Raw genomic sequence first — 27,122 nt, 5'->3', positions numbered from 1 at the left:
CAAAATTCTTTAACATTATACCCGTTTATTGTTGAACATTTTTCCAAAGATGATTAATTAAGGAGTTGAGGGTACAATTCCCTCTCGGGATTCTCAATCCATATAATTTCGGGTTTGATAGTGGACAAAATATAATTTAGTCATGACCCTAACCGCGAGTTGGAAATATTCGAGAGAGAGCTTACATATCATCTTGAGTAGAATAAATACCTCTAGTTATAAACGTTGATGTCTAGTTGATCAAATTCTCATACTTCCCAGGTTCGAAATTCAGTTCAAAGTCATAGTCAAGTTCAAAGTCGTAATCAAAGTCAGAATTGTAAAGTCTATCGAAGATGGGGACGACGAGAGGCAGGTAATTCACAAACACACACACACACACACACACAGAGTACAGAAAAATAACTTTCCCCCAATGTCATCATCGCACTTGCCTTTTATGTGGGGGCTCTCTTCTCGAGATTTCCCCATGTATGTCACAGGTGATGATCATCTTTGACCAATGGTGGGCGAAGTGACAAAATTATGACACAACAGTACTCATCTTCTACAAGGAAGTATTTTCATGTAAACGGAGTTTTATGAGTGATTTTTATGAGAAAATTTTATCGGTTTTTCTCTTTTTGAGTTAACTCTAATTCTTATAAAATCGTTTTTGGGCTGAAACAAAAATGGTAGATGAAAATGAATAAAAATATTTGAATCTCAGCCTTCTTAAATCCGGGCCCTCACATAAAGGAGTAACAAAAATAATATCTGAGAAATAAAGAACATTGAAGAGCTCATGATGGAACCTGAAACGGATCTGACGACAGAAGAACGCCAAGAACTCTTGAATGAAAAACACCAAGAAACTCAGAGAGATATGTTTTCTTCTGAAAAAAGAGTTAATGTCTGTCAATATCTGCTATTAAACATTTTTTTGAAGAAGTGGGAGGATGTCAGAATGACAATCTTAAAATGGCATCCAAACTAGGTTGAGATTAATAGGCTTGGGGATCTGTACAATTACAATGCTATTAATAACTTCTGAAAAATCCTGAAGAAGAGAGAAAAGCAATCAACATTAGACAGATTCTTTAACACCCACAAACGGAAAAAACATGACTAATAAAAATGTAAGACTGTGTATATATGTATTTTTATTATTACATAAGTAAACATAGTAAAAAAGTATATATTCTTTTATTTTTGGGGATCTCCAGAACAAATTAATCAAATTTCCATAAAAACCTATGGTAAATCAATAATCGGTTAACGAACAATTTGGATAGTGNGGTCTCCAGAACAAATTAATCAAATTTCCATAAAAACCTATGGTAAATCAATAATCAGTTAATGAACAATTTGGATAGTGAACAAAGTCTTGGAATGGATTATGTTCGTTAACCGACCACCCACTGTATATTCTATCAACAGCTCTCTTGTTTTATTTCTGCAAAAAGCAGCCAATCCACATTCTTTAATTCTGTTGGCTTTATAATAGTCTAAATCGGACCATTCCTGCTTAAATTTTGAGATCATCCTATTTGAGTATTTAAATTAATCAATATCAGAAACCTCAAATCTGGCACAATAATCCAAAATAAATTTGGAACGTAAGGTATAGTCAATAACTGATGCACCTCTCAGCAAGATAAAAGTTTTGCCACCAGGATAATCCTCTTCCACATGACCATTTGGGATAAACAGTTTTGGGCAAATTTAAGTAATAAACTTCCTTTCTTATTAAGTCTTAAGTTGTGACTATTACTTATATTAAAAACTGCAGGGTTATTCCTGTTGTAAATTGAATCACATTCATTTCCTATTCTGGCATTAAAATCCCCAATAATTGACCATAAAGAAGTGAAATGTGACCAGTTCTCTAAAATTTTTTCCATTTCTTCAAATGGACACTGTGAAGTATACTCCTCCATTTGAAATGTTTCAATTATAGCAAGATGTTACTAGGGAACTTACTAAATTTACAATTGCTTAACTTGATCAGAACAAATATTATAACTCCAATATAATAAAAGTATACTCTTATTGGAGTTATACCATGTTTCTAAAGATTTAGTTATTACTTAATAACATCATTCATCCCTTCAGTCTACCAACTCCTGATTTTTTATTGCTGGAACAAAATATAAATGTATGATTTTTGCTGGAGCTCTGTCTCTTTTTCAGTTAATTTAGTAATCCAAGTTTCTTCTAATCCTAGAATATCATACAAAATTAATAGTTTTTAAAATAGAAAAATACTTGCTCCTTGCACATTGAGTATTTTAGTTAATAAGTTCAATCTCAGTTTCATTAAATCTCAATATCTCAAAATTGTCACTATGATATTGGTTAACGTTATCATTTACAGCTCTAAATAAATTAATCAGTTGATTACTACATCTAAAATAGACCTAGTGTCAACCAAATAGTCTGTTGTAAAACTATGTAAACTTTTTATTCCTATAAATTATATAATAGTTTCTTAATAAAGCTTGCATACCTTTCTTTTTTTGCTTTTATATAAACCAGAAAATGAGCCCGGTATTGCCTGGGCAAAAAACAAGAAAGATTAAGATTATTCGATTATTTCGTACTTCTAATCCTTCTATTCTAGTAGTCCGGGACGCTCTCAAGTGGGCATTCTAGCAACAATGGTGTCATTTTGTGATATAAATAATAAATTCCTATTACATATAAAAATAATAATATACTGAATTTCTTGTGGCATACCCTACTAAAACGCAGCCAAAAATGCAAAAAACCACATCAAATAATAATATACTGAATTTATTGTTAATTTAAATATCTAGGGGCACCCTTAGTGGCCAATTTTGGCATACGGTGACAGAAAGAAAGAATCCAGTTTTTTTTAAATAGTACTTAACTCACTTTTTATGATAGTGGATTCTTATTTTCTTATAAGATCTAAGTATTTCTTCCTCTTTAAGCTCTGCCAATTTCAGGGTCTCCCTAAAGAACTTTAACAGACTTTCCTTAATATTCATGCTATCTGTCATCAGATAGTCAAATAACATCTGATTAAGTTACTAGTTATATTTAAAACATTATTTGCCATGTATTGGTGTACTTCCATTTTCCTATCTAAATCCAGTAAAGCTGTTTCTAATTTATTGACCTTCTATTCCAACAAACCAATCTTGTGTTTTAAAATTAATATTGGTCTTAAAATCTTTAATATCTTCATGAATCAAACTTACAGTATAGCATCGATTATCCGAATAGCGATCAACTGAAATGTCAATTAACCAAAAGCTTTCCAGTCGGCAAATTTAAATTTCCACTAGTGCTATAATGCTGTAATATTTGGCAATGTCTTAGGCTATTCCAATATTTTTGTTGGTGTGTGTGCTTTAGCTGGCAGCACTAGTGCAATCATGAGAGGATACTTAAGGATGTGCCAGGATTTGAATGAATTTCAACATGGGATAGGTTAATATATTTTTTCTTACATAATCGGTTATCCAAAAAATCGATTTTCCGAACAACCCGTCTCCAATTGATTTGGATAATCAATGATCTACTGCAGGTGTGGCCAAACTTTTATCCCTCAGGAGCTACTTTTTTGGTAAAATATAGTCTGCAGACAACTATGAATATGGGCAAACATTTTTAGGATTTTTATATGCACATGCATTAACATTCATTTGCATTGTTCATCGGTATAAATACAAACAGTATGGGTACATTGCACAGACAGTCTATTATTGTAAGAATAAATCATCGAATTAAGATTTTTAAACATTAATTTAAGTGAAAGCAAATTGCTCAACTTAGCTTTGTAGGCTACTTTCAAAACCTTTGTGGTTGACTGTGGTCTACGTGTTGGCCATCCCTGCTCTACTGTATTTCTGTTTTAACCTCCAAAATTTGTTCAGTTATAGAGCTATGTGATACTTGAATCAGTTTTGTCATGAAATTGGCAGTGGTCAAATTCTCATCTCTCTCCATCAACTCAAGACATTTCACTAGTGTAGACTCAAAATTAGTTTTCTTCTCTTCTTTTACATTTTCTTGCCTCTCAATACCCAGGGATGTCAGTTTGCTTACAGGACATTGTTTCCACATTGACCAGTTTGGACGTCTTAACTGCATTACTACTACTAGTCAGATGCCTCCCTCTTTTCAACAGAGTGCAAGAGAGGTCTTGATTTTTCTGTACAGTAGCCATTATAAGTAATAACTATATAATTATCCATAGGAGATGGATGAATTGGTGGCATTCTTTCTCTAGACAAATTCACTTACTGTAGATTCATGCCAACATCATCAATTTTTTGAAGCTCCCCTGTTTTAAGGCATAATTATTTATATATTACGTTTTTACATCTAGAAATTCATCTAAGCCTAATTATTAAAAACATGAAACATGATCTATATATATAAATTTTGTTTTGTTTGTTACACACACACCTGGCCATTTGATCAATTGCTATGAAATTTTGCATTTACACTAACATACTTCTAACTTAGATAATGTCATAAATATCATTCCAAAATATTAATTGGATTTTTATATATCAATTAATTTCTGTCTACATTCAATTTGCTGGGTTTATATGTAGTGCATCTATTGGTAACAAATTTAAGAAAATAATAAACTAAGTATAATTCTTAAAATGTATATAATTTAAAAAAATATATATTATATTCACATAATTACTGTGACAATGATATAGTGCAAAATAAATGTGCTATATCATTGCTGCAACACGTAGCGCACAGCACTTGCCTGCCTGGAATCAAAAGTGTTATCCTGTAAAAGGTCTATAATTATTTAATTTTCCACATCTAACAGCTCGGGTTTTTTTCTGAATGGTACTTCTTAACTCTAACGAGTGATTATTTATTGTGATATTATCACAATGCTGGGCTGCAATTTTTTGTCACAATGTTTCTCAAGTTTTTAGTGTTATGCCCCTGTACGTCTTACTTTCCCCATTAGCAGCAGAGTCATAATAGGTTTTCAGATAAAAATTTTAAGAAGAAACACAATGTTTAACTTTGCAAGCTCTATAACAATATTAATATATTGAATATATTGTATTTATTGTCATATAAGAATTTGTGTTTATTCATTTTTCAATTACAGAAAGCTGTATCAAAATTAATCACTTTAATCTGTATAAGTGATTTTATTTAAAATTAAAAATGAATTTATATTTTTGTAGATTAATTTCAGTTATTTCTTAAAAATATATATTCTTTAATATTAAATTCAGTATATCTAGAACTTCAAGATCTTTTGGCAGGTTATCAAAATCCATGTGTCATGGATGTAAAAGTTGGAATACGTACTTATTTAGAAGATGAATTAGCTAAGGCCAAGGAGAAATCTAAACTCAGAAAAGTAAGTATGAATGTTTTATTTTAAAAGATGTTGAAATAAATGGAATGGCTTTGGTAGCAGAAGACTGCTTTCTTATGAGTCAGGTGTTTGTCTAGATGGGTAAATACATGGATGGGCAATTCCCATGTGATATTTTTAGACAACATCCAGGTTTCATCCAGATATTGTCTAGGTGTCTCTTCATACCAAAATTCTTTCTACTGGTTGATAGTGAGTATTCTTTCAGTCCATTGCAATGGATGACTTGCATGGGAAAATTGCCATCCTGTTTTCCTGGTGTAGTTCCCTGATAGAACTGACAAAATAGTGATATGGAACTTGCATAGAAGCTAATCAAAGATACTAAGATGACTAATTATCCAGATCATGTGAATACACACATTTGGTCCAGTGCCCCACTAAATTGACATGGGCAGACATCTATACCAGGCCCATAAACTCATAAGCAGAAAAATCTGGGCAGATCTGTCATCTGACTGAAATTTCACATCTGTATAGTGTGAAGTCTTGTATCTCATGCAATGCACTGCTATTTATCTAGATGATAATCAATGCTGAAGTTTTACTCAGATGGGCAAACACCCAGATCATGTGAAAGTGGCCCAGGACTACAACTCACTTCAGTTGTAATGACCACTATTTTTTATTTTATTGCGAGTCTCTAAGAATGTTTTAGTGAATGTTTCATTGTAGAATCTATTAGCAGAATAGGAAGTCATAAAAAAGTATACTAATTTATTTTAAAACATGTTAAAATAAAAATTTTAAAATTTTCAAACTTTCTAGTTTTTATTAATTTAAAAAAATATATATTATATTCACATAATTACTGTGACAATGATATAGTGCAAAATAAATGTGCTATATCATTGCTGCAACACGTAGCACACAGCACTTGCCTGCCTGGAATCAAAAGTGTTATCCTGTAAAAGGTCTATAATTATTTAATTTTCCACATCTAACAGCTCGGGTTTTTTTCTGAATGGTACTTCTTAACTCTAACGAGTGATTATTTATTGTGATATTATCACAATGCTGGGCTGCAATTTTTTGTCACAATGTTTCTCAAGTTTTTAGTGTTATGCCCCTGTACGTCTTACTTTCCCCATTAGCAGCAGAGTCATAATAGGTTTTCAGATAAAAATTTTAAGAAGAAACACAATGTTTAACTTTGCAAGCTCTATAACAATATTAATATATTGAATATATTGTATTTATTGTCATATAAGAATTTGTGTTTATTCATTTTTCAATTACAGAAAGCTGTATCAAAATTAATCACTTTAATCTGTATAAGTGATTTTATTTAAAATTAAAAATGAATTTATATTTTTGTAGATTAATTTCAGTTATTTCTTAAAAATATATATTCTTTAATATTAAATTCAGTATATCTAGAACTTCAAGATCTTTTGGCAGGTTATCAAAATCCATGTGTCATGGATGTAAAAGTTGGAATACGTACTTATTTAGAAGATGAATTAGCTAAGGCCAAGGAGAAATCTAAACTCAGAAAAGTAAGTATGAATGTTTTATTTTAAAAGATGTTGAAATAAATGGAATGGCTTTGGTAGCAGAAGACTGCTTTCTTATGAGTCAGGTGTTTGTCTAGATGGGTAAATACATGGATGGGCAATTCCCATGTGATATTTTTAGACAACATCCAGGTTTCATCCAGATATTGTCTAGGTGTCTCTTCATACCAAAATTCTTTCTACTGGTTGATAGTGAGTATTCTTTCAGTCCATTGCAATGGATGACTTGCATGGGAAAATTGCCATCCTGTTTTCCTGGTGTAGTTCCCTGATAGAACTGACAAAATAGTGATATGGAACTTGCATAGAAGCTAATCAAAGATACTAAGATGACTAATTATCCAGATCATGTGAATACACACATTTGGTCCAGTGCCCCACTAAATTGACATGGGCAGACATCTATACCAGGCCCATAAACTCATAAGCAGAAAAATCTGGGCAGATCTGTCATCTGACTGAAATTTCACATCTGTATAGTGTGAAGTCTTGTATCTCATGCAATGCACTGCTATTTATCTAGATGATAATCAATGCTGAAGTTTTACACAGATGGGCAAACACCCAGATCATGTGAAAGTGGCCCAGGACTACAACTCACTTCAGTTGTAATGACCACTATTTTTTATTTTATTGCGAGTCTCTAAGAATGTTTTAGTGAATGTTTCATTGTAGAATCTATTAGCAGAATAGGAAGTCATAAAAAAGTATACTAATTTATTTTAAAACATGTTAAAATAAAAATTTTAAATTTAAAAAATATATTTAAAGTATAGTATGTAAGATGCAATCTGATTTTTGATAAGATATTTTATGTTTCTAATAATTCTTTTTTATAATAAATAAATTACTGCATTTTTCTACACACAATTTTTTCTATTCTGTTTTTAAGAAGCAGAATAAAAAAATTGTGTGTAGAAAAGTGCAGTAATAAACAAGCAGATAATAAATTTTCTTTGCATTATGTTTACAAATGTAACTAATAAAAGAAAATATATCAAAATTTTTAATGCTGTAAACAAATAAAAATATTTTTGCATGCCTTAAACTAATATTTAATTTCAGAAGATTGAATGAAATATGTACATACAGGTATTCCTTGTATAACATAGTAAATACATTCAAAACAGTTTTGTTTTTACAATAAATTAAATTTTAATACTGTCTTCATAATCTGATTGACATATTTTTTTTAAGTTAATGAAATTCTGTATAAATAGATATTATACAGAATTTGCATCCTAAAAACATTTTTTTTTTGTAGTCTAGGTAAATTTCAGTATAAAGTTTGCTATTACATTTGAAATTTATCTGAAAATATAAAATATTTAGATGCCAGAACATTCAGTGAAAGGAAAATTGTCCACAGAGCATTTAAATGTAATATAATAATAATTAGAAATATCTTTAGAAAGAAGTTGTGGTTTTTGATTATGAATTTTAATATTTCTATCATTATGAGTGCATTTTTATATATATACTGTAAAATGCATACATTTATATAGTTTATATATAAATGTACATGGTTTTAATATTTCATTATATGTAATTTTATATAATTTACAACTACTGTAGCCTATGATTTGAATATAAAGTTGATCTGAATCTTCCAAGGTCAGCATGACTAGTTAAAACTTTTTGTATTTTTCTAAATGTCCTTCATGATGTTAGCTGATTATTTGAACAATTTACTTAATGATGTCAGTTATGTTCTTTGCCATGTGATAAAAAAATAATATTGTTTTATTTGTCATAGATATATTATATAGTTGAAACAATAGTTAGGAATCAGGAAAATATAATTATAATACAGTGCTTATTCTTTTTTCTATATATTTTTCTAGAAATGGAAATAAACAAACTTATATCCTATAGTGGATACAAAGGGAGAACTGCAGAGGCTTAAGCCCTCTCTGTTGACACACACACATACATAAAAAAAAAAGTAATAAATGATCTTAATATATTTGCTGAAGCTTCAGTATGGTTTATTGGATCGTCTGCAATACAATTGTGCACATGTTAATGAAAAGTAGTAGTAATTATTATTCAAATATTTTTAATTTTTGAGTTCTCTCCTTTAGATTCTTCTGGATTCTCTACTACATACAGTAAAATATATTATGAAATGCATTTTAGAAAACTATTTTCGTAATTAAGAAAAACAGATACACATTTTTTTTACTTTTATAACTACAACCCCATGGTTTTAAGTAAAACAGGGATTTTTAATTTAAGAAAAAAGTACAAAAAATAAATTTCTGCTATCTATATCTTAAAGTTTAAACTTAGATCTGAACATTTTTAAGCAGCCATTAGGTTAGACCAGGGGTCGGCAACCTTTTGAGTCGGAAGAGCCAAAATTACAATTTACAAAATTTCAAAGTTTTTAAAGAGCCACAAAATTTTTTCTTGCCAACAATAAATACTATGCGCATAAAGAAAGTTTTTTGATAAAAAAAACTAATCTATTTATTCATAAGAAAAAATATCTATTTATTCATATATAAGTAGTGTTTTTCACATCAAATTAGATAATAGAAACATCCGACGACAGCGTCATTTGAGAGCTTCCGACAGGCTGACGACAGTGATGACGCGTGTCACGGGGGAAGGGTGCGGTTAAAAGCGAGTACAGGTGGCTGAGAGATAGAATCAGTGCCTAATCCTCGTTAATTGATTCAGAACGATTTTTAAATGTTTTTTTTTTTTGATAAAATAAATAATATTTGCGTATGGAACTAAAGAGCCGCAACTTCACATCCAAAGAGCCGCATGTGGCTCGCGAGCCGCAGGTTGCCGACCCTGGGTTAGACCCATCTAATTAAGCTATTGTCTCAATTCCTTACACTCTTTCTCCAATCAACTAATCAGAAAAATTATTTCTGGATATTCCATATCTTTTCAATTTCTGAATTCTTCTTTTCACTTGTTTCAATGAAACTTTGTATTTATTAGTTACATTTATGAACTGTGAAAAGATTGACTTTGTGTATTAACTTGATTTTCCACAAAAAACTTGCAGGTTACAAAACTGCACTTCTGTTCAGTTATTTGACTTATCTGATATAAAACCCAAACAGCTTTCTTTGGTTCCTCCTTTCAGATTTTTAACATAAATCAACCTACAGTTAATCACCAATTTTGGTATTTGTTTGAGAAATGGTGATAAGATGGCTCATTACTGGATTATTTTCACTGGTAATTTATTATGTCCCAGGTTTGTAATTGTCATCGTCACTTAAAACTTCATTATTCAAATTACTCAAAACATGATGTGGAATTAGGATTGGTATTGGCAGAATTTTTGTCATACTCTGAATATTGATGATGATTGTCTAAACTTTATATAAACACTTTTCTACTGCCATTTCAATTTTTTTTTTCACTGCATGGCATGCCTGTTTGTTGTTCCTTCATTGTTTCCAAACTTCATTTCCTTTAATTCAGAAAAAGTATTTATGGTTTTTGGCTTTTCCTTTGAAATGTTTTTGTTTTTGTTGATTGTTTTGGAGGTAATATTTACAGCATCTACTGATGGTCTGAAGAAAATATTCAGCATTTCCAAGATTCCATATTGATTCCATGATGTTTTCTACTGAATTTATTGAAATAATTTTTGGCTGAGTTTAGCCAAAAGTTGAGGAAATACCCTCTGTTACTGTTGCCTTATTTTCTCCAGTTAGAAATTTTTTTCCATTTGCAAATTATTTTTATCCAGCTGCTTTCAATGATCTTGAAAAGGACTACATCATCGGATTGGGTCATATGCATGGAGTTTCTAGGAAGAAATATAAATGAGTTGTTTCTTTACAATTGAATTGATTCTTCTAACATGCAAGATATTAAGTTATCCCCAATGAGGATTCTTTTTCCATATTTTGTTTTCTTTAAAAATGATAACTGATAGTGTTGCTGGTCTAATTATCAAAGCAGACTTCATCAAACCAACTAGATTTAGTTTGGTTGTACATGGTGTTTTTCACACTTCTATCCATTCAAGATTGGTACAAATGAAGAGCTTTGTATGCCACATAATGTAGTAATAGTTACCAAATTAGTTCCATTGAAGTTTATGGTAAAATATTTCTAGTGGGCACATCTTGTAACCCCTTTTCAAGATGATTGGAGGAATCATTAATAATATTGTAAGAAACAAATCCCATGATTTTGTTTTGACAGATACATACAGAGAGTGGAGATTTTTGCTTCTTTTAGGGAATTGTAAAAATCATTCTTTTTCCGGCAGATTCCTTCCACTTTTAAAACAAACCTTATGTCATAGCCAGTAAAGGGGATATCCCCCATGAAGTTTCAGAAATTGGATTAAGTTTGATTTTATGGTTTCTTCATATAACATCTTTCTTGGATCTTAGACCATAAAATTGTTATTTTTCAACAAATTAGTTTATTGTTTTATTATATAAAATAAAAATTTCTGATAAAAGAATTAATGATGATAAAAGGATGCAAAAGATTGTTGATTAGATTATCTATTTTCTGCTTAATATTAGATTCCTAATGAAATAAATTTTTTCATATAACTTCAAAGTTACAATGAAAAAAAGCTTTGGAAAACCATAGTCTTATATTAAAGTGATAGGCACTGAACAAAAATCAAATTTTATGAAAATAATTAGATAATACAATTCATTGTAAAGTGAAGGTACTCCATGATTTCTTTTTAAGAGTCACAAACAAAAATTTTTATTTTGTAAACTGAACTGAACAAAATACTGAGAAAAGCATTTTAAACACAAATTTTTTTTGAAATGTAAATATATCAGAAGTAGTGCACTCAAAAATTCAAATACTAAATTCTTTTAGTGTAGAAATAATTGAAAAATTTTCATAAATACTTGAAGTATTTGGAATACATAGGCATCATAAAAAAAATATACAGTAGAGCGTCGATTTACCGAAAGTCAATCATCCGAAACAATTCCAGTTGGCAAATTTAAATTTTCGCCAGTGCTGTGGCGCTTCAATCTTTGGCTATGTCTTGGGCTACTCAAATATTTTACGTTTTTGATACTAAATTAACATCTAAAGTATAGTTTTTTATTATTTTTATATTTTTCAATATATTTATTTTGTTTGTACAAAATAAAAAAATAATTTTTAATGATACAATAGTCTTTGTTAGGCTTAACATCGACGAAAATTCAACACGAAGCGACACGCAACGGAGAAAAATTTTGAAATCGGATATGTTAAACTATTTTTTCGTACGTAAATCAGTTATCTGAAATATCAGTTATCCAGACATCCCCAGTCCCCAATTGATTCGGAAAATTGACGCTCTACTGTATATACATTAGTTTTGAAATTAGTTTGTATTTTCTGACAATTAGAACAATTGAAAATATTTGATTTAACTGAAGACTTCTCATGAAAGTTTTATACATTTTTATTTTTATTATGTAATTACTGTAAAAATTTGAAATTCAATTAATAACCATCTTAAAATAATTACCATGACTACTATCTGATAAAATTAATAAATACAATAAACTATAAATAGGTAGATACCATATTTATTTAACAAACAAACTTTAATAGGAGATGAAACATGTAAAATATACAACATACATTAGGATGAAATAAAGCAATGCAACATGTGGACAATCTGTCAGTGGGTACCTCCTAGAAGAACTTTGTGGTACACTGACTCCTATTTAGGTGTTAGATATATAGAGAGAACACAGAAAACTGTGTGACCAGCCCACTGGTGAGGCATGAACCTGTAACAACTACCAGTGTTTTGTGGTTTTATCCACTTTGCCACTGGTAGGTGACACACAGTAGATGTATTTTTAATTATTTTCTTATTACCAGTATAGAAAATAACACTTGTTATAAAATTTACCAGTTGTATTTCAAGTATAATTTGATGTAAAAATTAAACTTTCATAAATTAGTACAGTGTTTTTTTAATTCTAATGTGTACCTTTTTTGGATTTTTCTGATTTCAAAAATTCAGATTCACATTAGAATTAGACACAAAGTTGACTTAATGAAGCATTGGTTGCTCTTCACTTTGCTTAGCAATTCACATATATTACAACATTAGTATTTACATGGTACCCATTCCTCCCATTACTTGAGTTTTGGTGATCTTTTGAATTACAGCAAAGCAAGTGAATGATGTCCAGTAGACAAACCACCTATAAAATTGTGTTTAAAATGACAATCATGAAGAACATGTATATGGATATTTCAGTGTGATACTATGTATTGATATCTGGTAAATTTCATGTTTATACAATGTGAGATCTCAGTGTTAAAACATTGATTGTATGGTAATTTAGAATGATTTAGAATTTGTTCACAGATCCTCTGTACCTGATGATAGTCATAAATGAATATATTTGAAAATGTATTGAATCACTGTAAACATGAAAATAAAATTCTTTCAAAAAATGTGTTAATTACTGTCTAAATGCATTAACTTTTTGCAGTTGTGTTTTCAGTATAGAGTATTCATTACATTCATAAACTTTTTTGTGGTCTTGACATCTTGAAAATTAGATGTGCATTGGCTTCAATGGCACATTAGAATCAAGGAAACATGGCAACAGATATCAAACAAATATGTACAAAAGACATAAATTATATATTCTCTCTGTGGTTATTAAAATACCTGTAGCTATAATTTGAATAAAACTGGTGGTATAAAAAGAATTAATTCAATTTTTATGCTTTAATAATGAAAAGGAAAATAAATAAATTTTACATCAAAATTGTTCTAAAGTATAAATCATATGCTACATTGTGCACATATTAATATGTATGAAGATTATTGATATTGACGTTGTCTTGAGATAAGTTTTTCTTTTTGAACATATAAATTTGTTATATAATTCTCATTTTTCAAATTTGATCATATACAGTATATAGGAAAATTTCTGCATTTTGAATTTGAAAGGGAAAAATATATATATAGAAGTATATGAAAAATAGAAAAAGTTTTATTTATATACAATAAGTTAAAAGTTACATCACATTAAATGTTTAATGTACAGCATTAATGAAACTAAACATCTACAGTAAAAATGAGTCACAGGAATTATTATTCAGGCCAGTATTTATAGATAATTTAAGAAAACTTGTACTGCTTGTTTTCAACTCTTTCACTAACAAGTTTCAACTTTTATAAAGCTAGTTTTTGTAACAGTTGTAGTTTTTTGAAACTTATCTTTTATTAATTTGTTACCTTTTAATAATTCAAGAAGTTTGTTTTTACAATACTTTTGTCTATATGTTGTTTTTGCTATCATTTTGAGAGTTTTTTCTCTTCATGGTTTGACAGAGGAGAATAAATACATTAGCAATGTTAATGTATCATAAACTGTTTTATATGAATAAATATTTTCCAATAAAATCATTCCTCCTCATGTCTATTTCTTTTGCATTTACTTCTTGTGGGTATTGGTAATTAGGTGAAAAACTGAAAACTAGGAGAATAATGCAGATGTAATGGTGATTTTTTTCCAGATTTTATGCTGTCCAATCTTTGTCTATTGTCTTATCTTTTTATCTTTGTGATAAAACTACTTGTGGAATTATTGAGACTTTTAATATTTTTAACCTATAAAAATTCCACTAAGTGTTTAACTACTCGCTAACTTGTCCTACAAAAAATTGTTTTCCACCAGAGTTTCTGCTAAATTTTAATATTCTCACTAGATCTGATAGTTTTCTACTAAACTAGCAACTTGCTCACAAACAAAAGGCAAGTTGTGTAATAAAGTGGTTTTAACACAGTTGGATAAACAGGCCACTGATTTAGCCTGTTTTATTTGAAAAGGACTGTCATTGGATTGCTTATCCAGCTGTATTAAAGTTGTTTTACAAGGCAATGTGTCAAAAGGATTTACAGAACTGAATAGATCAGTCAGCATTTGCTGAGTTTGACTAGTTTGACTTAAGGTGGGAAAATACCTTTTTGATAACAAGCACTGAGTTCAGTGTTAACACAATTTTCCTATCTCGCAAGTACTTTCGACATGTATAATATCGTCGTCCTCAGGTGAAAAAGAACAAATTAGAAGAAATAGAATGTGCAGAGTGTTCCAAGTAGAAAATGGAAAATTTTCCCCTCAACTTGCCCAAAAATATGGGTTACTTTATTCCAGCATTTAAACAACAAAACGTGCCAAGAGTTGTACAATTAGCACGATTGCTTCTCAACGCATGCGCTGCCAGTCGTATGGATTTAAGAACTTTTGAACACCCAGAAAAACTTGTTGTATGTTACCAACAGAATTTACCGAACGTTATAATTTAAAAATTGTGAAGAAAATTTTCTGTTTTCTGCTTGGAACACTCTGCACGTTTTATTTTTTCTGATTTGTTCTTTTTTGCCTGAGGATGACGATATTATACTCATCGAAAGTACTTGCGAGATAAGAAAATTGTGTTAACACTGACTCAGTGCTTGTTATCAAGAAGATATACAATTTTGGCATGAGTTTTTTTTTAGCTATTTCTAGAGAAAAATACATTATATTTTATGGGGATTGCCAAGATCAACAATCCTGTTCATTTAGATTGAATTATTTATCCTAATAAATAGGGTTGTAATAAATTGGAGGGCTTATCACATCAAGGCTGACTGGAATAGACAGACTAGATTTTACAAAAAAATTAGCCTTTAATAACCTCCAATCAAATTTTAGTAAGAATGCATGCATTTCAAATACAAAGACCCCTCATCAGCTTACATACATACAGTACAATACCAGCATACATTAATACAAATGTAATGTGTATGTGTTATGTTTGTGTTAATGTTATTATAGTACATTACATATACTATGATATATTTAATTTCATATTTCAAGATTTGCTATAACATGTTATAGCAAATCTTGAAATATGAATTGGCATTAATTTAAAATGTTCCTTTTTTTAAATTTTTGTTAAGAAAGAGTTAGTATTAATAATATATAGATCTCAGGAATAGATTATTTATGAAAGAATTAATTTTAAATAAAAAAGTTAAATGCAGTTGATTTACAGGATATGTATGAAAAAATGATTCATGTTGATCCCAATGAACCAACTGAGGAAGAACATTTGCAAAAAGCTGTTACAAAACCTCGCTATATGATATGGCGAGAAACCATAAGTTCCACTGCTACACTTGGATTTCGTATTGAAGGCATTAAGGTAAATATGATTATGTATCTATTGTTTTTATAGAATTGAAGACAAAACTTTAAAAATAGTTATCTGTAGTTAACAATAACAAAATATTACAGAATAATAATTAAAAATGGGTTTGTATTCAATAAGTTTTGAAATGTTTGAGTCAATAAATTAAAAATTAAATTAGAAATGAAAAATGAAATTATCTTTAAGTATTTTTTCTAAATAAAAATAATTTATGTTTAAAAAATAAAACATTAATACAGTAAACAACAGTCAATTTTTTAAAAACTGACTGCTGTTTACTGTATTAATGAATTGACTTGTAATATGTTAATATACAATTAGGATCAGAGTAGATTTGGACTTGTGTTGATTCAAATGAGGTCAGAAACTTTAATCTAAATCAAAAGTTTGTATGTTAAAATTCAAAATTTTTTGATTTGTTATCAGTTTTTTCCCCTTGTCATCTTTATACTATTTTTGTATCTGTGATGATAATTCTTTAATATCATGTCTACAATTTTAACATTTAATATTAAGTTTGGATTTAGAAAATATCATATTTTACTGTTTTTATATATATATGTTACTATGAAAGACCAATAGAGAGGTTGAGGCGCACGTTTTAAACGTGAAAACGTGTACGTGTGACGTTCGGCGCCGCTTTCCCGTAAGCCTAAAAGTTTGACAATGGTGTTTGGATAGTCGGTGGAATCACGCTCGACATTTCAAACACCATCAACCTCTCTAATAACTGGCAAATGTTGAGATTCTCTGGTGAATGTCAGCATTCACACAGTTGTTTCGTGTATGTATGAAATATTTGCTAAATATCATTATTTCTCACTTACACAGCAAATGTTGACATTCAGCATGCACTGATGGTGAATGTTGAATAAAAATATTTTTATTACATTAATTTAAGACAAAAATGCAACTTTTTAATATGTCAAAATAGGAGAAAGCTTAAGTAACAGCATATGTAAATAAACTGTTGAACCTAAAATGAACAGTACATTCTTAATCAGAAAAGAAAAATAATACACAATAGTAAACTTACACATATATTATGTGATTAAATTAATGTTATACAATCTTATTTATTGCAACAACTTAAACTGTTATGACACTTTGAATTGCACAAGAGTCCCTTGCTTTTACAACTGCATTTATTCATGGAACACTTCTTTTTGCAATGAGAGCATGTATAGCCTTGCCCTCCACTTTTCGAATTATCTGCAGCTGCTTCTCTCAGCAATATTTCTTGAGAAGAAATCTCATCTATGGAAAGTAACTTTTCTTTACAAATTACAAATTGATTGTAGGTATAAAGCTGCTTGAGGATTTTTTTTGTGTGCTAATTTATGAAAGTTGGAGTCTTCTATTCCAACAACAACTGTCAACAAACTTTGGACATCTGTACAGTCACGGTCGACGTCAAGAACTTGTATTTGTACAATATCACTAATTTGAGCAGGAGGAAATTCTCTTTTTGAGGTTTGTAACATTTTCGTTGCTTGCAATAGAATATTCTCTTTCGCGGCCACTCTTTTTATAAAAAAAATTTGTGTTGTTCAGTCAGGGCTTGACATGAAGACGTGATGGGTTGCAGCTCCTCTTCAATATTTTCCTTTGGAATATGGTATTTGTTATGGCCACTGCTCAAATTTCCTTCAAAAGTATTAACAGTTTCTTTGAGCTGTTCTTCTATTCAATATTTGTGATTTGTTTGCCAGGCAAAGATGAAGATGCTATGCCTCTTTTTGGTTTAATGCCAAACATTGCTTCATAAGGACTTTGGCATATTCCTTCGTGATATGTAGTATTCTTGGCAAATTGTACAAAGGGCAAACTATCTGACCATTTATTTGTATCGTTATTATTCATCCATGCAGTTAACATATTCTGTATATCCTATTGGCCCTTTCAACTGAGCCTTGTGTTTGACTGTTATGAGGCTTTCCATGAACTATCTTAACATCTTTCCACATAGCGCATAGTTTGGATATGACTTGATTACAGAATTCCCTACTGTTGTCTGAATGTTAAAAATATTTGAAGAAGGTGATATGCTACTACTTCAGTTGTCTTAGTTTTCAAAGGTAGTAACTGAATAAATTTCGTTAAATGATCTTGATACACCATTATGAACTTATATTTGCCATCCTTGTGTGACTATAGGTCTATCAGATCGACTTGACGTCTTGAGTTTAACTCCGAACTGACCATTGGTTTCACAACAATACCTTTTTTAGGTGCACTATGTTTCATTTGACATTGTTTACATAAATTTAAATACAACATTATAACTTCATATGTAATATTTTTGTATTTAAGTTGCAATTCTTTAAGCATATGTGTTCTTCCTTCATGGCCTGTTCTGCTGTGAGTTTGAAATAGTATACTGAACAATTTATCATTGATAACATAATACTGTATATTCATTTCTCCTGATTTTAATGGTACAATTAATTTCTCTTCATCATTAATTTTTAAAACGCCAAAACGTTTTAATTGTCTGTAATCCAAAGGTGTGCTGCACTTAGTTTTAGCAGAAATCACTTCAGAAAGTATTTTAGAGTACTTTTCTTGAGAAAGATAAAAACAATTATCTCGTTTACTTGCAATTAATGCATGTAACTTATCAAAAAAAAAAATTCTTGGTTCACTGCAGTATCCATTCAATATAAATTAGGGTATCGGATAAAAAAATAAAATTTAAGAAAACCAGCAAACCTTGTATAAGACTGACAAACAGCAGTGTTCCAGAATATAACAAATAGATACCATGTGATTTCAATTGCAGCAGAGCAAAGGATTTGGCAACTGACTGTCACCTTTCTATCGACATCGGCTTCTCGGGTGTCGTTTTGACCTCCACCAAAGCTTATCTGTGCTTGTCAACATACACCGCTGATTGTTCGAATGTATAACAATATAACCAAATAATCAGTCTTTCACTGACGTATTTTGTATGTGTCGACATTCTCTAATTTCAGTCTTTCACGGTAACATATATATTATGTTTTCAACCAATGATTTAAAATATTTTGTTGCTAAGGTCTAACATTCAATTAATAAAAATAATAATTTTTTTGACATTTCAAATTAATTAACAAAATTAATGTAACAAATTTATTATGGTTAAGTATTTTAAAATCTACTGTTTCCTGTGGGGAAAAATTAAATTTACTAAAGAGAATTAAATTCTGAAGTAATCAAAAGTAAAATGATGATGAATATGCAATAATACAGAGTAAGCTTAAATCTTTCTTTTATAAACTATTTTTAAAATAAATTATTATAGCTTTGTGTTTGTCATGCTACATTTTAATATTACAAATTTACATTTGCAAGAATTTGAAAAATATAAATATAAAAACATTTGCAAGAATTTTTCAAATTCTTATAAATGTTTTTATATTTTCTCAACTCTTAGACTTTAAAAAGTCCATGACTTTAAAAAGTCTTCAAGTCTAATTTCAGAGAGAGAAATTTTTGAATTTGAGTGAATTTTGTTAACAACAAATACTAAAAATGTGATGAACAGATAACCTTTGGCAGTTTTATTACCATACTCTTCTGCATATACAATAACTATTTATTCTAATACTGCGTCATAATGTGTGTATAATCTTAAAGGCATTTTAAATGTTAAAAGGAGTTTAAATTAAATGTTTGTTGTTATGAAAGTTTATTTGAATCTTCTGTATATGATCATTGAACAGTTTAGCCGAAAAACATCTATTATTGATGCATAACATGTCACTTGGTCTGTTTGCAATGATATATGATCGTTGTTTTGGACTGTGAATGTAAATTCATCTCTACTTCAGAGCATATAAAAATGAGTTTTATATTTCCTGAATTTTAAGACACTTTTTAGAGTCTTAGAATTCAGGAAATATAGTAATTGTATTCTGTGATATCACTATTAATACAAATTACAAATTGATTGTAGGTATAAAGCTGCTTGAGGATTTTTTTTGTGTGCTAATTTATGAAAGTTGGAGTCTTCTATTCCAACAACAACTGNGTGAAGGTGTATCTCGCAGAGATTTTAAAACAACCAAAAGTAGCGAACAAGTGTTAAAGGAATTGAGGAAATTTGTTGAAGGTTTTTCAAATATAATTGTAAGTGTTTTCTACAGAATAATTTAAATTTAATTTAAGCATTAAAAAAATTTTAAATATAAGTAATATTTTTAATCTTTAAACTAAACATCTGTGATATAAGTAAAAAAAAATTGAAGAATTGTGTATACTGTATTTATTTTAATAGAAAAAGCATTTTATAACAGTAAGTGCTGTCTATTGGGGAATATAAGGCTTATTCTAAACTGAAAGACAAAGACTGCACATTCTATTTAGCATTGTCGCCCCTGCCAAATTTTTTGTAAGTCTACCAAAATGTATTTAAGACCATAGAGAAGGTGGAGAGAGCAGGACTATTTCAGTTTAAGAGGACAGAACTCAAATATATCTAAACTCATTATTCTTAAATGATGATAATTGATGATAAAAGTTATTAGAGTGAATTCATTAATAGTCACTCTAGAATACAGGCTAGAACCTGTAAATTTGTCTTTCTTTAATTAAAAGTACTAGAGTGTAGTTTACATTTTAGAATGAATGCTAATTAGTGTAACCCATTATAAATTAGTTGGCATTTTCTCAGTAATGCTACAAAATAATAGTTGCAGTGAAACTTGGAAACAATTATTTTTGAATAAGTGTGGTATAAATAATACAGTTGCAAAATGGAAATAGATAGCATGATGTTTATTAGAATAAATACAGTAGTTTAATTGTATTTGATTTAATTTAATTAAGAGAGGAGTTATAATTAGATTCTATAATTTATTTTAAGGGTTAGTTAGTGGCATTTCGCACTAGTTTATGAACATAAATGATTTAATTTTTAGCCTAAGTTAAAAATATACAGGGGGGGTGCAAAAGTAGGTATAAAGTTGTCGTTATGGGAAAAAAAAACATACAGGGAGAAAATAAGAAGAAAAACAACATTTATTTTTATGTACAAATTAAATCACAAATAAGGAATATGAACTAATAAAAGATGATAAAAATAATAATAATGAACACCAAACACTTGTGTTTCTCAGATTATCAACTGTATACCTACTTTTATACCTTCCTGTATATTTACAATATATAGGTATTTCTCAATATTCAAAAATTTATTTTAAGAATCAAAATTATTATTATTGTTGTAATTTTTAAAAATTTTTGAAAGGATATGAGTTATTTACTAATGTTATATATTTTGTGTGTGACGAGAAATAAATAATATAACTAACTATTGCAGCTATCTAAAATCATAAAAAGAAATAGAGCATTTATGTACACAAGATACTAATGAACCTTTAGTTTAATTCTAAAGTTTGATATTTTTGAATGCATCATAATAGAAGAATATTGTTAATTGTATTTAAAAGCTTCATCTTCCACATTTTAATGCAGTACAATTTTATCTTTTAACTCTCAATATAACTTCATCATTCAGAATGCATCTGTCAAGTTAATTTTTCCATTTGTCTTCCTGGATTAAGATTTGTCATTTGTGGATACAGTTTAACTCATTTTTTTCACCCACTTATTAATTGAATTCTTTTGGGGTGCATGAACAGCTGTTCATGATGGGCTGTTGTGAGACAAGCATGAACAGATGCAATAGTGTCTTTATCTGCTATCCATAGACTGGTGAAAGTCTCAGATGGAATCCTATCTCTTCATGTACCATTGGAAAGTGACTAGCAGAGGCAAATTTGCATACATGATGACACTATGTCAACATGTAGTTAATCTTTTCTTCTACTGTTGTCATTTTCATTCGTCTGTAGTGCCTGAAAAGAAATTTAAATTATTTTATTTACTCAAACTAAATAAATTGCAAAATTTCAGAATCAAGTTTTCAAGTGTTTTTATTCTGTGCATTTATCATGTATATGCCCAAGTTGTGCATGGATTTTATAAGCATGGTGTATATCAGGTCGGCAACCTTTCAGTGGTGTTGTGCCAAACCAAATTTATAGTGTTATTCCGGGTGCTGCTATGATGCTACCAGTTTTTTTATATATAGTATCAAAATTGGTCTGGTTATAATGGTCTTCAAAAATTAATAATTTAAATAATTTTTACTAATTTCTATTCAATCAAAGTGATGCTAAAAATTGTCCCACGTGTCATAGGTTGCCGACCCCTGGTGTATATAAAATCAAGACTCAATTTAAATTCATCAAAATTAATTTTTATCTTGATTTTCAACCAACNAAAATTATAGAAAAGTATGCATTAAAAATATATTCTTATCATACAAATAAAAAGATAAAAAAAAGTAAAGAGTGAATATAAAAAATGTCAGCAATCTTCTGTTTTGTTATTCAAGTGTGATACGAAAGGATTGTGACCATTGTGTGTGATACAAGGGAGAATGGTAGTTGTATGCTTAGTGTCAGTTTCAATGCTTACAGTATTGAAATGACTACAATATTTACTTCAGTGTGGACTCTTCAGAAAAGGATTTCCTTTATAAAAATTAACTACTCACCACACTTATATAACAATCACATACACAGAACCAATTTATGGTGTGGTATGATCGACTAACAAGTACAAAAACAAATGTTTTCGACCCCTTCTGGGCTCTTCATCGGGTTCCCACAGTTTTAGCTCGTAAATTCGAGTAAATTCGATTCTTCGAGTAAATTCGATTCTTGAATCGAATTTACTCGATTCTTGAATCTGAGTAAAAATAAATTCGAGTAAATTCGATTCAAGAATCGAATTTACTCGAATTTATTTTTACTCAGATTCGAATTTAGCTTGTAAATTTGATTCAAGAATTGAATTTACAAGCTAAATTCTGTGTATGTGAAGGACTTCCTTTTTTGGGATATAACAAAAAAAACGCATAGTATTTTTGGAGTGCTGTATTTTAAAAAAGGGCTGAAATAGTACCAAATTGGATAATGAAGAAATGTTAATAAAATGCTACAACAAAATAGTGTTAAATTTTATGCAAAAATATGCGTTTTATGAAAAAATTATGCAATACATTTTTTTTATCAACTAGGTATTACAGGAAATCCTTGTTAATTCGAACTCAGATAGTTCAAAATTTTGTTAGTTCGTAACTGTACTTTTGTCTCGGCTGGAGATATACCTGCAGTTTATTTATATTATTATTATTATTTTGGGTTTAGAGGGTTATACTTGGTTGACACTGGTGGCTGTGTACTATGCCAGACCAGAGTCAAGGCATAGCAACCAAAAAAAAAAAATTAAATAAGTGTATCAGTGTCTGTATTCAGGAATTTCCTAACAATATAGCATGTATTCAATATAGTGGCCTTCTGTAGTGTGATGTACGTATTTCTATTCAATTGTAATGTTTCCAGGCTTTTGTATGGTGTGTGTGGTATCACACCTGTACAGGAGAGAATGACAGTACAATAAGCACCCTATCCATCCTCCACAGATGCCTTATTTCCTGGGTGAGTTCTGTGTATTTCCTGATTTTTTCAGTGCACGTGTTTTGTATATTGTGAGTGTTTGGAACAGATATGTCTATAATGTATGTGATTTTATTGTGTTTGTCAATGAGTGTGATGTCTGGTCTGTTGTAGTAAATTGTTTTATCTGTGATTATGGCTCTGTCATAGTACATTTTGTATGTGTTGCTTTCAAATACTGTCTGTGAAATGTATTTGTAGTATGGTTCATGAGTGTCTAATAATTTGTGTTTGTTTGCAAGCTCTTGATGTATTTGCTACTTGACTATGTCTGTGTAAATAATCTGTCTGTGCCAAGAGCTTGCAACCAGAAGTGATGTGTTGTATAGTTTCTGGCATGATGTGACATTTTCTGCATGTGTCATTTGTGAGTGTTGTATCTTTGAGTATGTGTTTTCTGTAGTTNAAGTAATCTGTCTGTGCCAAGAGCTTGCAACCAGAAGTGATGTGTTGTATAGTTTCTGGCATGATGTGACATTTTCTGCATGTGTCATTTGTGAGTGTTGTATCTTTGAGTATGTGTTTTCTGTAGTTTTTAGTATTTATGACCTGATCTTGTATGGCAATCATGAACCTTCATCTCTCCAAAGAGGCATCCCTGAGCTAATCAGCTATTTGGCACAGTTTTTAAACAAAATTCTAGGCCAGGTTATAGGGATGTCTGCCATGGAGTATCTTTCGAGCCCACGATTGCTTAATGGTGTCTATGCTGTTTATATGTTGTGTTATGTCCATATGATGTGAGTGTAAGTTTAATTGTGCATTATTTGAGTCTGCTAGAGTTACTGCTTTATATAATTGTGATGTTTCTTGTTTTTTGTAGAAAAACTCTCGCAGTGTCTGTATTTGTTTGTAGTGGAGATTAACTATGTTGATCAGGCCACATCTGCCATCTTTATGTGGAAGGGTTAATCTTTCTATGGCAGATTTAGGATGACGATGTTTATGCTTAGTAAGTGTTGCTCTTGTTTTCATTTGGAGTTGCTCAAGATCTGTGTGAATCCAATGTATAACTCCAAAAGAATAAGTGATTACTGGGACAACATACGTGTTTATTGCTTTAACATCATCTTATTTCATCAGTGAATGAAATACACGCATAAGAAACATGACGGCTGTGATAAAAATATATAAATAAAACTTTAATAGAATATGTAAAAGTTCATGTCACACCAGTTGCAGAACACTGGTCTAACAAATTAAACAATAAAGAATATAATATAATACTAGCAGGTAATCCAGCATTTCCCAGACAAAAAGTAACAACAAACATTAAGTTTATTAGATTATTTCATACTTCTAACCCTTCTATTATATAAATCAAATACTATGATATAAGTACGAAGGTTACAAAAATCATGTGATTTGATGAAAACAAGCTCTATTAACAACTAAAACTATAAGTGTACATTCTATTGTGAATAGTCACATGTATTTAATGGACTTGAAATTATTGAAACAATAGATTCTTGCAAAAAATATTCAAAATAATTAAATGTCAAACAGATTTCTTCCGTAAAAATAAAAAAAATTTCTTTTGTCATCATCAACTCTGTATGTTGTCCAAATGTCCTTGAACGGATGTCCAATAAATCATCATTGCATAATTGGTGAGACCAAAACCAAAACTGCCACTTGAGCATGGAAACTTTTTTATAAATGTAATATGATGGAAGATTTGTAATTAAACAATATTTTTATGGGTGATTGGACCAGATAATGACTTTGAATTTCATTGTATGCTTATTTCAAATTATCCAAACTAAAATATATGCAAAATCCTATTCTCTAGATTTGACTTCGAGTTTCGTGATACTTTGAATTCTCCTAAATTGAAATAATGAGGTTTTACTGTAGTTGTTTTATGTAAATACAAGATTAATTTATAATATATTTGTAGGTTTTGATGTTATAAATATTTATTATTCAACATTTATATGAAATTATACAATTTTAAATTACCTTATTTCTAAAATATATAAAAACATTCTTTAATTCATTTCAAATTTGCATTATAAAAAGGTATATGATGAATATTTTAAATTTAGTTACAATATATTAAGAATAGTTTTCTAATCTTTTAATTAAAAAATGAGAGAATCAATTTTTAGGTTGATTTTTCCTCATTTTGTTAATAACTTTTTATTAACATATCTATAACAGAAAATTAACTTTTATGATCTATATCAACTTAAATCTGTCAATACTTAATTCTGCCACTTGTCCTAGATATATGCACCTGCTCTACTATAGGGTGCTCCTTTATCTATAATTTATTAATCTTTCTTGTTGCTATTATTTCATACATAGGATTTAAATATTAAAATAAAGTGTTTATGTATAAATATATATAACAGCAAAATAAAATTTTATTTTGAAATATGCAAAGTTATTTGATTCTTAGTTATTTAATCTTCATAAAATTTAGTGAAAAGCTGTTTATATTTTACCTATTAAAACAATGAATGATATATACTATAAAAGAGTTTAAAAATTCAGTTTTAATAAACTCTTGCAAAACAAATAGATTCCTTGCATTTTCATTGCAAAACTGATAATTTTTTTGTACAGATATTTATATTGGAAAGAAAAATATAAAGGTTATTAAAATGATATCTATGCTGTTGTTTAGTTTAAAAGAATAAACCATCATTTAAACAGCAATATAATTTCAAACAAACATTTTCAGCCTAGTTTATAGACCATCAGGAATTCTTAATATTGAATTATAGTATGTTTGGCCATTGTTTAAAAATGCAGAATAAGCAGAAATAAGAACATTGACTAATTAAGGTTATTTAATCAGCTTTTTAATAGATTGCAATATGATAAATTTATAAAAATTATCATATTGCAAATTACTTATATGTAATCTCTAAAAGATAATTTGAAGAGATGCAAGTTTTACAATAGGGTAGGTTATATACTGATTTTAAATTGTAGTTACAAACATATTCTCATACCTATGAAGTTAATTGCTGTCCACAGGTGGGCAGAAATTAATGATTCCCACCTGTGGACAGCAATAATATGATGGGGAGGTTATGTGAAGAGTTTATTTTCATTAAAAGACCAAAGATTTGAAAATTTTAAAATCTTCTGCAAATTAGATTAATTTCTAATAAATGAATATCCATTAAAAGTTTTCAAAGAAACCACATATATTAGTTTCCAAAAATGTGATGAGTTTATTTTAAAGCATGTGTAGTTGAAATATGTTTTCAGATGTAAACTAAGTGAATTTACAAAATATATTCTGTTATATATTTGAGCACAATCAGCATATTATGGTCCTAATTTTAATTAGTTAATTGAAGTTTTTGCTGATTACTATGTATATATAATATATCAACTGGTATTTTTAAAATTTGTATTGTAAATGCAAGTTTTGTACAGCATATCATTTCTTCTTACAAGTGGTTTGCACTGAAATCTCATACACGAAGTTCAAAGTGCTATAATGCCAGAATGTTTATAAATTAACCATTAGTGAATTGGTAAGTGAAGATGACATGCATTTGCATAAGAAATTTCATGTTCATG

At 29.4% G+C, this 27,122-nt stretch overlaps 1 protein-coding gene across 1 annotated transcript in view; it reads left to right on the top strand.

Annotated features, from left to right (window-relative positions):
• Window positions 1-27,122, top strand: part of LOC111623336 (inositol-trisphosphate 3-kinase B-like) — a 104,322-nt gene that overhangs the window by 56,464 nt on the left and 20,736 nt on the right. The window contains exons 4-6 of the mRNA XM_023365872.1: window positions 5,183-5,356; window positions 15,916-16,069; window positions 20,084-20,181. Coding sequence (XP_023221640.1) covers window positions 5,183-5,356; window positions 15,916-16,069; window positions 20,084-20,181 — 426 coding nt within the window. The remainder of the gene's footprint in view (window positions 1-5,182; window positions 5,357-15,915; window positions 16,070-20,083; window positions 20,182-27,122) is intronic.

The sequence above is a fragment of the Centruroides sculpturatus genome, unplaced genomic scaffold (genome assembly GCF_000671375.1).
Source record: "Centruroides sculpturatus isolate CEXI.00-Female unplaced genomic scaffold, Cexi_2.0 scaffold339, whole genome shotgun sequence".
Lineage (NCBI taxonomy): Eukaryota > Metazoa > Arthropoda > Arachnida > Scorpiones > Buthidae > Centruroides > Centruroides sculpturatus.
This window is presented reverse-complemented; position numbering and strand designations above follow the sequence as displayed.